Source organism: Xiphophorus maculatus, chromosome 20, assembly GCF_002775205.1.
Source record: "Xiphophorus maculatus strain JP 163 A chromosome 20, X_maculatus-5.0-male, whole genome shotgun sequence".
Classification (NCBI taxonomy): domain Eukaryota; kingdom Metazoa; phylum Chordata; class Actinopteri; order Cyprinodontiformes; family Poeciliidae; genus Xiphophorus; species Xiphophorus maculatus.
The window spans coordinates 32,087,836-32,105,325 of NC_036462.1; the positions used below are offsets into that span (position 1 = coordinate 32,087,836).

Here is a 17,490-nt window from a genome sequence, read left to right on the forward strand (position 1 = left end):
ACTGTGAGTGTCAGGATCTGTGTTTTTCTGTGTTTGTTTAGAGTTTTCTGTGTCCTTGAGTCTCTTCGTTGTCCTGTCCTCCCCTTGATTGTTCCCAGGTGTGTCTCGTTTCTGTGATTACCCTCCCGTGTATTTAACTCCGCCTGTGTTCCTTGTTCCTCGTCGGGTCCTTGTCAATGTCAAGTCAATGTGCGTTCAGTCCTTCGTGTTGTCCAGTGAAGTTACCAGTTGCTACCGGCGTTGAGCCCTGGCGTCTGCTCAGTCGTGCTGCCTGGTTGTTTGTGGACTATTTTGGACTTATTTATCATTAAAACCTTAATTTCTCACGTTACCTGGGTCTGCTGCGTTTGCCTCACCACCTCAATACCCACCACTTCATGACAGTGAGTCATTCTGGTTCTGACCCGAGTTTAGACTCTGATTATTGCTCCATGAATTCTTGGACCGGTTCTGCCTTTTCTACTTGTTATTGACTTCGACCAATTCCTTTGTTGATGATTTCAATCAATAGTGTTCAATTTCTAAATAAGAAGTGGAAAGAGAGGGAGTCTGTGGAAACCAGTCCAGCAGACCAACAAAATTATAGCAAAAACAGCCAGGAAATTTGTTTGAGATGCAAAAAAGAATCCACAAATAACCACGCTGAAAAATAGGACTCGATGATAAAAAGTGGTGTGGCTGCATGACTCACCATTGCTAAACAAATCCCACAAAATATCTCTGGTACAAAGCGCCATTCAGCTACCTTCAAACGTCTGGAGCAAAATCATTTAGAGTAATGAGACCAAAATTTTATTTTTGGCCACAACCACAAACATCACATTTGGAGAGGAGCCAACAAGGCCTCTCTGTTGAAGCATACACCATTCCTATTGTGAAACACGGCGGTGGATCACTGATGCTCTGGGGATGTGTAAGCTACAGAGGCAGAGGGATGTATGTGTTACAGGAAACTTGGTCAAAACTGATAGCAGGATGAATGCAGCACGTTATCAGAAAATACCGGAGGAAAATTTGCACTCGTCAGCCTGGAAGCTGCACACGAGACGTACTTGGACGTTCCAATATGACAACGATCCAAAACACAAGGCCGAGTCGACCTGTTAGTGGCCACAGCAGAACAAAGTGAAGGTTCTGAAGAGGCCATCTCAGTCTCCTGACCTCAGCGTCATAGAGCCACTCCGGGGAGAGCTCAAAAGTGCAGCTCCTGCTGCCCAGTCCAGGAGCTTACAGGAGCTGGAGGCTTCCTGCCAAGACGACTGGGCAGCTTTACCATCAGAGAAAGTACAGAGCCTCATCCGCAACCACAACAAAAACTCCAAGCTGTCACTGATGTTAATGGGGGCAATACACGGTATGAAGAACTGGGCTCTGGGAACTTGTGATCGGGGTCACTTGGGTAGTTTCTGTTATTATTACAATTTGAAAACAGTTGTTTGGCAATAAATAAAGTTTTATCATCATTCCTTTCTGACAGATGGCAATTAATCCTAACCAACCTAAAACAAGAGAAGTCTGGTCTGACGTAACTTGAGACAGAGAGAATATATTTTTAGTCAGTGAACGTGAACTTCTGGTTGTATATAACCCTATATACATATATGTGTGTATGTACTGTACTGTCTCCTTTGTCCTTTATTTTAGTGTTAAAATTCCTTGCTAATGCACACAATCTTTGCAATTGAAGCTGATTCTGACTCTAAAATGAAAGTCAAACTTCTTATTTTATGATTAATTGCCCTTTTTATCTGACTATTTAATCACACTCACGCCTCACTGAAACACAATTTTCAGGTGATGTTTAATATGAAGAATGGCCACAGAAATAAAGACCCTGGTTCATAGTAAGGTGAAGTAAGTAATTGAACACATGAGCACCTCAGGCTGTCATGGCAACTCAACACACCTACCCAACGCAACAAAGTTATCTTCTTCTAAAACAAGATATTTTCTGAAAGAAATATCCATGCAGCTTTGGAAACTCTGCAGGCGTTTGTCTCTGTGGGCGAGTCCTGAAGGTTCAGGAAGAGTCTGTTCACTCGAAACCAGCTTTAACTTTATGAGTGTGTTCAAGAGAGAGATAGATGAGGTGACAGGGATATGGAGAAAGTCATGGCAAAATACTTTGTGCTTTTGACATCATTTGGTTCATCATTATGGTTTTCCCAGCCAACTCTAAACACACACACACACGCACACACAAACGCTGTACTGTCAAGCGGTATTGATTGTTGGGTGTCCGGTGGATGAACCTGTCAGGGCCAACACAGATCGGACTGGAGGATAATGAAGTCTTCCTGCCCCTGTTTGACAAGTTCTGTGAAACTGTGTGTGAGTGTGAGTTGGAGAGGAAGAGATAAAAACAGAGGAAGATGCTCCTGGGACAGCACAGGAGTATCCTAACCGTTGCCTGAATAAATTGGACAGAAAGAAGCCCCTTGAGTGGAGGACGTGATCCGTCATGATGTCATCTAAGTGAGACCGGCATACAGGAGAGGTCAGGGTGCTAATAAAGACCTAACCCTCAGCACACACACTTTAACTCAACAGTAAGTGCAAGTTGAAAATGTTCCTATTTTCCTGGAATTACTTTAAAAAATATGTTTGCTACAGCTGCATTCAAGGAACTGCAGTGATCTAATTCTATGTTGTCCGAGAAGGATAAGAAGTGGTTTCCAGTGAGCCAAAATTTGACGTGCATATTTAGCAGCAGTTTTAACATAAAAAAATAAATATAGCAAGTCCATTAAATCTAAGAGAAGTTAATCATTATCCATCTACATCCTATTATCTGAGAAACAGCCATAAGGCTAACAGTGTACATGTCTACAGTAAATCTACATACGTATATACAGTATATATATATATATATATATATATATATATATATATATATATATATATATATATATAACTGACATATAGAAGATGTCAGTTTTAAGTTAACAGAAATGAACTGTCAAACTCTCATGTCGTGGTAAAAATCAGTTTTAGAAATGATGGAAATGTTCGTCCAACTAACAGAAACAGTCCTGGTAATTTTATTTTCTTCCATGACATTTTTTTGCATTATTTAATGGAAATTGATCCCCATCCCAGAGGGGGGATGGGGAACTTTTTATGTTCAACCTACAGTTGCACTGATATAAAATGTTAAGGTTTTTTTTACGGTATTATTATTATTTTTCAAGTGTTGTTAAACAGATCAATAACTTTCCAAAGCAGCTTTTCCAAACATCCTAGGTTTAACTTTGGATTCCAAAGAAACCAAATTCTTTCACAGAAACTATGCAGTTATCAGTCATTTGGGGTAACGTTCACTATGTCAGAATTCATTCGGCGGATGTGTTTCCATCTCCTCTTTATCGTATTTACTCTTTCCAGTAAAGCCTTCTCAACCGAGCGTAAAAACCATTCTGTGAAATTGAGGTAGTTTTTTTTTTTTATTTTGCTCTTTTTGTCAACCTTTTCAAATGCGGCAATTTAAAATGTGATGCATTGATCAGCAGAGCTATGTTTTCTTTTTTCTGCAGTTGTATATTCTCATGCTAATACCAGCCACAGCAGAGGGCAGCTGAAAGCCCTGCATGTTCAGTGCTCACTCTATAAACTGTCAGAATGGGAAAGCGTGACCTTATACCGGAGCTGTGATTGTGTGTGTGGAAGTGCTGAAGAGGGACAGTAAAACACTGTCAAAACATCCATTCATCAAAGAACCTGTGAGGTCTGATGTGTGTTTTTCTTTTCTGTTTCTCTCACACATAGAATTCCTGAAAATGTTTGGGAGTCATGCGCAGTTTTGTTTTCTTTCCATCAGACCTGCAGGAGCTCAGGAAAGCGGCTCTGGAACAACAGTTCTGAACCTCATTTTATGCCCAGATAAACTTATGCAACATATGTTGCTGTTTGCTGAAGAATGTATTTAATTGTAGTTTCAAATCTTTCACCTTTCCTTGTTCGGAATACAGATTAGTAACTAAAAGGCTTAAATACATGACGAAACATTCATAACCCTTGAATTTTTCTTTCACATTTAGGCATATTAAAGCCCTAAACGTCTCGGTTAATGAGAAAACGATGTGGTTTTTAGTCGGTTCTGAGCAAATTTCAAGTGCATTTTCAGTTAGATTTAGGTGTGAACTTTGACTGGGCCATTGTAAAACATTAATTTGTATTAAACTGAATTGTTACATTGTTAACCTGGCTGTATAGTGTTGCGAAAAAGATTTCTTCCTTATTTGCCCTGACTTTAGCTCCACCGTTCTACCTGTCAACGCTGATCAGTTTACTTGGCTTTGTTTAAGAAAAGCATTGCCACAGCATGATGATGCCACTACCATATTTCAGTTAAGAGGTTTTCAAGGCAATGTGTAATTGCCTTGAAAACCTATTTGTGCGACACATACCACTTTCCAAGTAGGGCCAAAAGTTAAAGATTTTGACTAAACAAACTACTAATACATGGATTGAGAAAGATATTTAAAAGAAATATTATTTCAAGATAATCATTTGGGTCAAAATCGAAAGAGCTTCTCTTTATGAACTTTTATTCCATTGGATTTTCTCATCTTCCTTCGTGGCTCTTGATTCAGGTCCTGGTCTGCAGCTCTTGCTTTTAGCCCACTTTCTTTTTGATTATCCTGCCGACTGTCTTCCTCATTGCGGATGACTCTGTTTTTCTGGATTGGATTCGTCAAAGAGTCAGATTCAGACATTTTCGGAACAGTGAACCTGGATCACCAAAGATTTCCCCGTGTTGGATTTCATCTTGCCCGCTGTGACATCGCCAGGCAAGTGGGCCAAAAATTGTCACTGTGTTGCTCTGGCCATTTAATGTCCTCACACTCTGGGTCAGAGCACCAGCACCATCCTTTGCAGCCACTTCTGACTGCTCTCCTGATGGTCCTTACCTCCCACCATATCCCTATTTTTAATAAACTCCTTAAACTTATTTCCTGTGCTGGTTGTCATTCTGCTGCCATTTTGTAGGCAGCAGAAGAGCCATTACAAATCTGATCCCATTTGAACATGCTGCCATATTGTCAAAGGAGTATTTGTATCCATCTACAGGCTTCCAACAAACACAGCAAATGTTTTTTAACGCAATTTCTAAACTCCTCTAATGTTTATGTTGATTTTCGCTGCATTATTCTGGTGAGTGAATTTGATGGTTTGTACAAGATGGATGTGCATAAAAACTCTGGCTAACTTTTTCAGAATGTACCAGCATATTTAGTAGGTATTTCCAGAGACTGAAACACTGCTGATTGTTCTGATTGATGCTGCTCTTTCAGATTATTGATGTTCCCGGATTAAAACCATTAAAGGTGCAACTCTTCTCATCCACGTATGCAAGCAGGTTGGACCTTGCAGACAAGCAAATTCACCTGTTACTACTACTACTTTTACTATTTTAGCAAGATTCACTCAAAAGAGAATAATAAAGTAACAGAAAAAAAATTAAGTATCAATGCACCTTGTTGCTTGAGAGTGATCAATACTGGAAAAAAAAGCTGATTTCTCCACACTGTACAGTTGAACTTCGCCTTTTTGTGGTTCATATGTTGAAGGATTTTTCTGTGATCTCAACTGTTTCAAATATGTAAAGAAGATGCAGCTGGGGAAGCCTTGGCCAAGGTGCCAATGTGTACATGAGGATGATTGATGGCTCCAAGACCCTCCTCCTCTCTCTGATTGGTTGTTTGTGACAGAGAAGTGTGTTTCTTCAAGTGACAGCAGGTCCATAGAGAGAAGGCAGAGGAGCTAAATTTTTTTCATAGACTATCTGTCTCATGCCATACTGTCACAACAGTGACAATTTTAACAAATATGTAAAAAAAAAAAAAAAAACTTGAAAATCTTCAAAATCAGTGTTTGTGTATTGAAGCTAGTAGCAAAATGCTGCCACAGAAAACAGATTTTAACAGTAAAGCAAAATGTGTCCTTTGCATTACTTGTTCATGTGTGATTTTATACACATACACATTCCTTCTGACTGCAAAACATAAGTGGGAAAAAATCACAGCGGACTTTTCAAACTTAAAAACACTCACATTCACACACAAGGCTTAGTAATAGATATTACAAGATAGGTGTTCTTTTCAGTCATTATATCATCAACTCATTAAGACAATAACATGTCAGTTCTCTTTGAGACAGACTTAACTATTAAAAATATTTTTCATGTGTTGCTGGCGATTTTGAACAGTAATCCGACGTACCTCAACTAATCCTTTGAAATAATTTGTTAAAAAAAAGTTCTGTCCAAATATTGCTTGATTTCTAACGTAGATCAGATTTTCTCCTCTGTACATTTTCTTTGGCACCAGTATTAAACATCACAGAGCTGCTGCTTCCTCCTTCCTCACATCTTTGTCTTCCAGCACAAGACACACACCTTACGTAACCGAACCATGAAACCACAAAGCTCTGCTCCCACTCCTAATCCACTCAGTCAAGCTTTTCATGTCTAGAAGCTCTGAGGGAGAAAGCGGTCTCTCATGAACAAACAAGTAACTATTTCTGGTATATCGAACCAATCAAATAAAAAAAAACAACACAAAAGCAGTTAGAGTTTATGTAATCTAGCTGTTATCACATGGGCCCTTTCAAGGTGGAAGGGATTCACCTCTCACACCGATTTCACACAGAGTGAGTCATTTTGCTCAAACCACTAATCCAATTCTTCCAGTTCTTCTCCCAGGACTTGAAAGACAACCCATCTGTTCCTCCTGGCCACCATTCAATCACACCACCTTCTGTCGTGAAGGCTGGAGGTGATGTAAATGTTCCTACCACTCTGCTGACAGCCAAGGGAGTCAGGGACGGGGTGGCATGGAGGCGCACGGAAGATCGCAGCTAGGGTCCTAATTCATCACCTCAGGAGTCATCATTCGGCATTACAATATGCTAATGCCGCGACGCCGTGCCCTCGCTGTCACCTCGTTCTCTCGCTTTCATCCTTTTACTTCATCTTTTCTTCACTCCCCCACCGCGACGTGCGCCAAGCTGCCAAGACGTGGAGGGGGCTGAGAGGGATGTCTGGGCTCATGTTTGAAGTAGATGAGTGTAGCATGTCATTGTCTGGTTACTACATGTAATTAGTCTGTGGTGTCAAAGTTAGACTAAATCTTATTTAGTAAGTGCAACTGGTAAAACACAGGCTTACACACCTCAGACTAAATAAAATAACCTGTTGCCTTTATAAAAGGTGACAATATTTTCTTTTTTCCTTTAGCAGATGTCATCATTAGTGGGAATATTGGTAATTGTTGCATAATTTTAATAACTTTAAATAATTTTCTTAATCTTGGGCAGTGGTGTCTATTATCAGTCAATAACTAGTCCTGCAAGTTTAACTTTTTATTTTATACTCCCAACACAATTGAATGAGATTTATTGATTTATTTCTAACCTGTGCAGAAGTTATACAGTAACTACACCACAGATGACTCTGTGTTGGAGCACAGAGACATCTAAAACACACGGCACCCTGGTCCTTGAGGACTAGACTTAGATTCATCTGATGTGGGCATTGCATGTTTTAATCTATTTATTTCAACTGAAGAAAGTTATGGCACATCCAAGCGTTGATTTGTTTTATGCATCTAGTTAACACTTGAATAGGTTCATAGTCACCTGGTGGAATTGTATTGTAAAGCTGTGTGTCATCTGCATAGCTTAAGCTGTAGAATGTAGATATTAAATAAAGAGTCCAAAGACAACACCTTGGGGAACCCCACATTTGATATGTAAGCTTTGATGTTACCTGTTGACACAAGCAAGTCCCTGTTCTTTAGGACAGTCTAAAACCAACTGAGTACTGTGCCAGAAAGTAGGATCCAGCTCTTCAGTTGCTTCAGTAATGTCTGGGTCATCTATTTTAATGCTGAACTGAGGTCCAGCAAAACCAGCACTGTGGTTCTTCCACAGTCTGTATATACAGTATGTTGATGTCATTGAACAGCCTCAGTACTTTAGTGAGGATGGAAACTGGATCTAAAGATGTCAAAGTGGCTGGTCATTGTTAAACTTTTTTATGTTTTATTATTTGATTTAATAATGAGGGTCCATCTGAAAATATTATACGAGTTTATGGGATAGGAGTTCATAAGTTTATTACGTCTTCCTACTCCTTTTCAAGCATGTTAGTATTATTGTCATACAAAAACGTGTCTTCTGCATTACTTGTTCATGTGTGATTTTATACTTCTATCATGTCCAAAAGAATTTCATTGTTGAAACAGATTTTTTAATGACCTTGCTGATGAAAGGAAGGTTGGAAATAGGCTTGTAATCTTGCAATAGTGACTTTTTCAGATTGTTCATTTTCAGCTGTGGTTTGATGACTACCATTTTTAAACCCAGGGGGAAATACCTGGTTGACTTCATACATAACATCACTAATCTATGTGAAATCTAACAATTTGAATAATATCCTTTGCATGGGCAGTGTTCAAATAATTTCTCTTTAATTTAGCATCAGCTTGACAGTCATTGTATATCAGTTCTTGCCATAAAGGTACCAGACATCTGTCTCCCTGACCTGTCTGCTGTGCTCCATAGTCTTCATGGTGGACTCTATTTGTTTTTGTTTACTTCTGCTGGCAGTTGGTTGCACTCGGTTTTATTTATTTTATATTTTGTTTATTATTAAATGAGGATGAATACAATTGTCCATCTTAGTTTTTTTGAAATTGTTTTCAAGGTTAGTTTTTACAAATTCAACACATTATTTTCCGTCCACATAAAAATTATGCAAAAATGTTGCTTAATTTTGACAAACCAACAAAAGTGTTTTGTTGGTTTGTCTAATAAAAAGGTAGACTTTGTGGTTAAAACAATGTGGAAAAACCTCAATGAAATCCATTAGCAAAGAAATATTCCACAAAAAACGCTTCCTTTTGTCCTTACCCCATGGGATGGATATGTCAGCCAGCCCCAGTCTCCAGTTATCGTTGTCGTGTCAAGGAGATTCACTGCCAAGAAAGAACAAAAAACAACAAAGGTGAGCAGCAAACTTTAAATTATAGTTTTTCCCAACCCACCTCATCCATCCTATCCTTCATCAACTGCATCTACGCGCTCAGGCACCTGATGGAGTCGGGTGAAAACACGCCGACACCTGTCTGACAGGTGTGACTGATGAGCCAGGGATGGTCGTCACAGCAACTCCGAGCCAGATGTCACCTTGACCTCGTTTGCCCTTAAGAGCTCCCAGACAGCAAAACATTTATTAAGCAAAAGAAAAGACATGTAGGTGGAGAATGGAAATAAATAACTTCTTCTTCAGTAGGTCTTGTTTTTAGCTAAAATTGTGGACAAAGTTTTGTCAAACACAGAACATGGTAGAGTTATAAAATACAAGAATGAGCATTTATTGAGTTTCTCTCTGTTGAACAGGAATATTAGAAACAATTTCCAAGCTGTTTTGATTCCGCTGACATTTCTTGGGATTTTAGCATAAGCTGAGTTTACATCAGGGGTCTCAAGCCCCAATTCTCCAAGGTTCCTCTAACTCTTAGTGGTGTCTCTGCTTCAACACACCTGACTCAAATGATTAACTCAGTAGCTGAGCTCAACTGCATGCTTAGCAAGCGATTTAGTTTTAACATCTACAGTTTAAGCTGCTGGACATGGACCGTTGAGGACTGAAGTGGAGTCCTCCAGAACTACTGGCCTGCAACTTAAAAATTACATTTATTTATTCTAGTGTGTTGGGGTTGGAGATGCCTAGCTTACCCAATCTCAGAGATCAACGTACCGGTAGTTTGACACCAGGAGCAAAATGGGAAGAAATCAATATTACATGTTGGTCTTTGATTACCATTGGGTGTATGATAACTGGTTAATAAAATCAATGATGATTGAGAATTTAGCAGGACCAACGTACAGTGTATATGGCACAAATCTCAAACCCCAGACCTTGAAGGCCACCATTCGTTGAGTACATAAGGAAGTAACTCAGTTCTTTAATTCAGGTGTGTTGGACTTGGAACAAGTCAAAAAGCTGCAAGAATCTTTGACTTGTCCCAAACTCTGGTCCTCCGACCCTCAAGGACTGGAGTTTGAGGTCTGACACCTCTGAGCTAAGCTTCTACCCAAGGTCTTTCTTTCCAACACAGCTCACTAGCATGGCCTCTCATAGACGTTTGACTGGTAGGGTGAGGAGTAGTGTTGTGTGATTCTACAGTATGTAGCGAGTGCCTGATTATGTTTTCTGTGAAAACTTTTGAAAAAGGTTTATATATAGCAGCCGTCACAAACCCCCATCCCCAACGCTATCAACACTAGGACTTCTTGATATTAAAAAGATCTTGTGATGGCGATAATTGATTCTATTTCTACAACCTCCTTAAAAGATCCCCACTTACAGTCACATAGGTTGAGCTCCCAGATGAAATGTGCTAATTCCACTCATGGTACATTAACATATAATTTTGACATTTTCACTATCAGTTTTTTTCTGTTAGAAGAATCTTCTTAAGACAATTTTTAGCTCATATTGGGACCACACAGACATAAGAATGTCACAGAGAAGATCAAACGGATTAGGGCTTTCATAGATCTGAATAATGAGTGAGGCTCGGTGCACAAAGCTCAGTTTCCTTATTTAGAAAAACATATCTTCCTGTTGTCAAAACTACAATTTGTGGTGTCCAATCAGAATCATCTCCCCTCTGCTGGTTGTGAGTGTGTGAAGGTGCAGTGGACAGCACAGGCAAGGAGAGTGCATTCAGACAGTCTCAGTCCCATTGCAGATGCGTCACCACACAGTAAAGACGAGTTCTGCTTTGCATAATAAATACACAAATCTTCAAGCAATCCCTGCCATTGGTCTGCTGGTGATGCAAAGATCCAGATGACAACATACACAGAACAGCTCATATTAACCCCAACTCAACTTTTTGTGGGAAAAGTCACACTTCATGTGTCTACCAGACTAGCTGCCAGGTTAGCAGCAATTAGCAAACACCTAGTGGAGCTACATAACTGAGTTCATCATACCAGCTACTTCTCAGTGTAACGCTGGTAACATGTTAAAGGTTTAATGGTGAAACGTTGAGGCGACAACGTTTCATCATTAACAACGCCTTCACTCTGCTAAAAGCAGAGTGTCAAAAAGAGCAGGAACTTCTTAAAGAGACTGCAACATTTTAAAGGTGTCAAATTATGACGTGTAATCTCGTAAGTCATGTTTGATATGTACAGCAGTTTTAGAACAACTTATAAGGTAGCATATTTCTTTACATTAACAAGTCAAGAAATTCTGTCACAGCACATCTTAACACTTAATGGCAGGTAATACCCTTTAAGGGTATTACAAGAAGCTTGTTGGTCCATTAATTCTACTTACTAGTACAGTGATGCCCAAAGTCTGTCCTGGTGGGCCGCCATCCAGCATGTTTTAGTTCTCTCCCTGGTGGTATTAACAACCTGTCCAACATGTCAATGTTCTTCTTAGGCCTTGTAAGGAACCATCATTTGACCCAGGTTTGTTAAACCAGCGAGAGAACTAAAACATGCAGGATGCCGGCTCTCCAGGACTGACTTTGAACACCACTGCACTAGTAGTATTCATATCTTTCACTCAGTATGTTTGTCTGGATGTGTTCCTCTGTTTCTTACCTTTAGCACTAAAAGCTAATACGATCTCTGATGCAGGGCGTTTGGTGAAGCAGACAAATAATGTTTAATAAAACAGTTAACTCTTCTTGGCATCTTTTGCCCGCACTTTCACTCATAACTGCATTTAACAGCTATGACATGAAATCAATAAAGTATGAACTGTGTGCTCTCTAACCCTCGAGTATCCCATCACTTTCCTTTCAGATAAAGTTCTAAGGTAGAAAAAGCCTCAACTTTGAGCTAATCCTTTTATCATCTCTTCCAAAATGTACCACTCTAAAACGTATTAGATGTTATAAACATTTATCTTGTATACAATCACCTTTACTGTATGTTATTCTGCAAACAATGATAAAGGATAATTATCTGACTTAAGGGCAAATATTCCTTTTGGCATAAAAGACCAAAAATTAATACTTAAATCATCAGAACTTGTAGAACTATGTTCTCTGATCGCAAATGTATTTTGTTTTGCCTGATTATGGATATGAGTTAAGTCACAGAAAATACTTGTTTGACTACTACCTGCCTTTCTCATGGGAATGTCATTTTTTCAACAAGGTAGAACAATAAAACTATACATTGCACAGTGTATGAGTCCTGCTTCATCCCTGAAGAACCTAAATCTGAATGTTTTTGCTTATTGAGGTTGTATCTCCCTAGCAATAAAAAGATATCGAGCCGACAGTATTGTCACAAGATCACAGCAAGATGAAAGGAGCTAATAAAAAAGCACAACTAATAGCAACAGTGTTTTGTAGCGTAATGAGTGCAACTTCGGTAGAGAAGTCTGCCTGGATGCATAGTGGGTACCAGGAGTGACCGGATTGCAATGTGATGAGTTTTACTGACAGACTTATTTCATAATTTCCAGAATTATACTTTTCAGACATTGTTTACGCCTGGATTTGTTGCGCCTGGCATTTTCTAGCATAGAGTTATGATGCATGTCTCACGTCAAAGACGTAAAAGTTGAATAAAGCAGCAGATACCTATACAATTTTATATCACAAATAGACTCATTTTGCTTCCTCATGAATAAATTCATAACTCATGCATGTTTTTTAAGCATTCAGCCATGCCATTATCTAGTTTATGCAAACAAAGCAAACAGAGAATTAAACAGATGGAAAAAGATGACAATTTAATCCTAATTCTAACTCCGGAATAATCTACATATAATATAACCTTTTGAAAGATGTTATTAAAAGTACATACACATATACTTGTCAACTATTGAATGTTGGTGTTAATTTAGCTACCTAAATTGGCACCTGCCAATCCACAACCTCTCAAGGTTAGGTGGGAAAAGACAATGGATGGGTGGACGTTTGGTGTTGATCATAGTTATAATAAAAAATCAGTCAAATATAGTTCTTATCACCAACTGGTCAAAAGTTTGATGTCAAACTAGGCAAATTCAATTGCATTGAGTTTTTTCCAGCAATCCCACTTTCAGACCAAGCATGCAGCAGCAGCAAAAAGCAGCGACTCCACAGGAAGAAACTTCCAGCAGAACCAGGCACAGTATGAGCGACTGACGAAGGATTGACAGAAAAGAGCAGACACACAAACAGACAGAAGCACTGGTCCAGCAGTCCTTTCTATGTACAAGAAAAAACAAAGAGTACAGATTGTTTCAGTTATTAACCAGCATTTCTGTAGTCACATTTTAGAAAGAATATAATTTGCACATGTAAAAATTTGACTTTTGGGTCTGATATTGTTTGGTGTAGAAACAGAATGCTGAGCTGACATGGACAACAAAGAGGCCAGGACAGGAGCAGATCTCGGGGGAAACGAGCAGGTAGAGAGGGATGAGAGTGGAGACCCTATAAATACTTGCTTTAAGAACCTGTCAGCTCATAAATGCCAGAGATACACATGAAACTCCAAGTTATTTAAATTTTACCGGTTCAGCAATTTTGTTAGTTATTTTTTTCTCCTTCTCATACTTCAGTGCCTTTTTGTGTGTGTACATTTGGAACACTCCTCTCATGACTATTTAGTTCACTGTCTGTCATTCTGCAATTTCCTGGCTTTTCTTTTCTTTGAACTTGTCCAACTGTATGGTGGAATACAAACAATGTAATGTCCAAGACCTAGATTCAGACATCCAACTATAAAACAATACATATATTGTACTCTATAGAATCATGATAACAAATACCAGGAAGCCACGAATGTAATCATTTAATCCTGTGTTGGTTGATGTCTTTGGAACCCGGATAATGTGGGAGCATGATCTGTTAAGACCATGACAGTTTAAACAAAGACAGACTGGTAGATTGAGATGTTTGGGATTTGGCTCAGTTTTTCCCCTCACCATAATAGATAGCAAGAGCGACCACAAAACTGTGGGCCCAAGTACAACTACCCGCCTTGTCCTCCTGCCATAACCCTCCTACAAAAACAAGAGAACAAGATGGCAAAATTCTTCAACTCCATCATTTGGCTCCTGATGCAAAGTAATCAAACCACCTTCTGTGGTTGAGAACCACGGTCTCAGACTCATCTACAAATAGCAAAGATGAGACCCTAGGGCACAGCTGTCAAACTCCAGTCCTCAAGGGGCGGTGTTTTTAGATACACAGGTAAAAAACACTGGAATGAAATGGCTTAATTACCTCCTTCTTATGTAGTTAAGTTCTCCAGAGCCTTGCTAGTGAGCTAATTATTCTATTCAGGTGTAGTGCAGCAGAGGCACAACTAAAAGTTTCAGGACACCGGCCCTTGAGGACTGGAGTTTGACACCTATAGCACTCAAACTCAAACCAATCTTTCATGTCAGCCCAGAAGAGAAGGAGATCCTGCTAAACACTAACTAAAAGATTTTTATCCCAATTTTGGCTCAGATGGCTCTCAAGATAATTTTAAGAGCTATGTGGTAAAAGTGATATGGTCTGCTCGAGAGAATGTCGGGACCCCTCTGACCTAAAATTGGGGAAATTCATCATGTTGGATTGTCTTGGCCTGGTATCACAGCGACAGGTATTCCCTAAAGACAAATGACAATGTCTTCGTAATGTTTCTTCTCTGTTCTACTTCTACTCCACTAACTATCACTGTTGATTGCTGCCAGTCAGCCATGTTTGTTTACTCTGAACTCACGTTTAGTCTTGAGAAGTTTTGCATGTGATTGTGTGTGAGTGAATTCATTTGGTGTGTGTTATGTTGCTCCTTCCCTGTGACTGGACACCACACACTATACGACCAAACCTACAATACCTAAGATTTTGTTATCCTCGTGTGTGGCCTCTTGGGTTTTTAAAATTAGTAGACTGTTTTAAAATCTTTCCATGTGAACCAAGGCATAAATAGAATCAAGCAAGATTAGACTTTATCAACCCTTGCAATCCAAGTCTGTAGCTCTAACACTAAGCCCTTAGAACAAGACTTACTTTTTGCTCAGAATACAGATACAGCTCAAGTTTTGAGCATCCAAAGCCCAGGTAGCCTATAAAATCAACCCAAGTAGGCCTGCAGTAACCCCCAAAACTATGGACATGGTCATAAGTTCCTCTAGATCCACATAACACAATTGGACCTCTAACTAATAACCCTTTCTGCAATTCCACGAGGGTAAACAGCTGGAAATGATAACGAGAACACCACATTCATCAACCACAGAGAGACCGTGCAAGTCAGTCTAAAACTAAAGTCGGCCAGTTGCTGTTTTCTGGAGTAAAACTTTGACATTTTAGTCAGAGGAGTTTATAGCATAAAGTGAGGTCAAGAATGGATAGAAATTATCGACGTAAATTGGATGAGAAAAATCTGTCATAATGGGAACAGATCAATCTCCTGTGCCCCAGACCCACTTCATATTTTTGACTAACACAACAGGAGTGTGTTCTTCATAAAAATTACTGATGCTTTGAGATCTTCAAGTCATTCAAGTGTTGCAATTAGTTGGTGTGTCACCTTCACTAATTTCAGTATCTGATTGCTGAGTGGGGCAGTGGGTCAGAACACAAACAGATGGCAGTGCCACCAAACTCTCATCTCCAGCAGGTGTGTTTTCTCTCTGTCTTTACCTTCCCCACTGTGTTCATGCTCCACCGTCTTAAACTGAGAAAGCAGCAACCTCTTGCTCTCTGCCCAAGGTCACAAATGGATTCCACCTCTCACACCCCTCTCAGCGGGTTTGACGGTCTACCATGATGGCTTAATGAAAGTGGTGCGATGACTCACGTAGTTTTAATAGTCTTTTTTTTTAAATGAGCAAGGAGAAACTTGCTGACCTGTACTGTAATTATTGAGGGACTGTTCCAGTAGCTCCCTGGATCTCAAAAGACGTCAGGGATTCTATTACTACCGAGGTAAGTGTAAAGATTCTGCAGCTAATACCAATGGAAAATGGTCATCTCGAGTGTTTGTGATTAATCAAACAGAGAAAAAAATAAAAAATCCAGAAAAAAATAACACATTTTGTCACACTGGATTGTAAACATGCAATCTAAACTAGTGTTTAATGAGATATCAGAAATCCCACTACAAGTACATGAGAAAAGTTTTCAGCTTTTTAATGAAATTTCTGTCTTTTGGGTAATTAAGCAGCATTCAGAATGTGTGAAAAGGGAGGCAAAGGAATATGCATCTCATGTAGCGGATATATCATATCCATTAGAATGCAGTGGCTGTAATGACTTCTAAGCTTTTATGGAAAGCTCTGTATCACAAAATGTCAATTTTCCAAAATAGCTGGATGAACTAAAAGAGCTGCTACTTGGCTTGCAGTAAGAGATTCGGGATGTAACGGCATCTTGATCTGTAAAGGAACGCATAACCCAAACATTCCAGTCAAGGTAGAACCCCATTATAATTAAGTTTGTATTTGAATTGTATTTTAAGCAAATGCAGTGTGCAAGAGAACCACACCAGCTGAAAATATAACAAATGTTACAAGTTTCCAATCAAACCGAGCCTACCAGCTTTGTGCTTTGTTAGTGTGAAAATGCACAAAGTTAACAAAGTTAATTCCCTGGATTTTCTAACACTAGACACCTAGAAGAAGCATTTATTCTCATCATGGATCTATGTACCTTCAAATTCAACAATGTCAGTAACCGCACTCATACTGATTTCCACAAAGGGACAAGAAAATTGTTATTCCATTCTAAAACATTTTTTAATATTGTAAGTAGAGATGTAGTCCACACTAAGAGATGGAAACAAATAAATTTTTAATAGCACATCTTAGTATGGATCTTGTATAAATATCTATAATTCTCTCAACCCAACTCCTGACAGTTCTTCTCTAAATGCATATGGCATACAGTGATACTGCAGTAATGATAAACTTGAGACATACCATGCAGCACTATATGGCAGAACTGTAAACATATCTAAACATGGCTGCTCACCAACACTACTAGGCATGACAAGGTGCTGGTGAAAAATCTGTCTGATCATCCAATCCACAAGTCTGCCCTAATGGAAGAGTTGCAAGACTCCTCATTGCATCATACATGCAGCCAGACCACTTAACACAACACTTCTCAGAGTTTTATCAAAACCAGTAGCAAATAAAAACCAACTATTGTTTGTCTGGCACTTCCCAGACAAGCTCTATTTGTTCTCTAACTCCAAATCACAACAAATCAATAAAATTTACAGTTGTATTTCAAAAAACATTCAACAATACTTTGGCGTGACATCATCAATAATCATTATTTTCACACAGCTAAAACAGAAGGTTCCAGCCATTGCTTCCTGGTGAAGGTCAGCGTAGCAGCCTTAGTGCGTCTCCTCGAGGAACGGGAGCTTGAAATTGAGTTTGTTCCTTTTTCGTAACTTTCTTTTCATATCAAAAACACAAACCCCCAAGACTGTCCCTTCCTGCCCTTCCACCATCTCCAG

The 17,490-nt window shown here is 39.2% G+C and overlaps 1 protein-coding gene across 4 annotated transcripts in view; it reads right to left on the reverse strand.

Moving 5' to 3' along the window:
• epha8 (EPH receptor A8) overlaps positions 1 to 17,490 on the reverse strand; it is a 128,052-nt gene that overhangs the window by 73,133 nt on the left and 37,429 nt on the right. For all 4 annotated transcript variants that reach the window (XM_023325024.1, XM_023325023.1, XM_023325022.1 and 1 more), the window contains exon 2: positions 8,914 to 8,978. In XM_023325024.1, the coding sequence (XP_023180792.1) occupies positions 8,914 to 8,978 (65 nt within the window). The remainder of the gene's footprint in view (positions 1 to 8,913; positions 8,979 to 17,490) is intronic.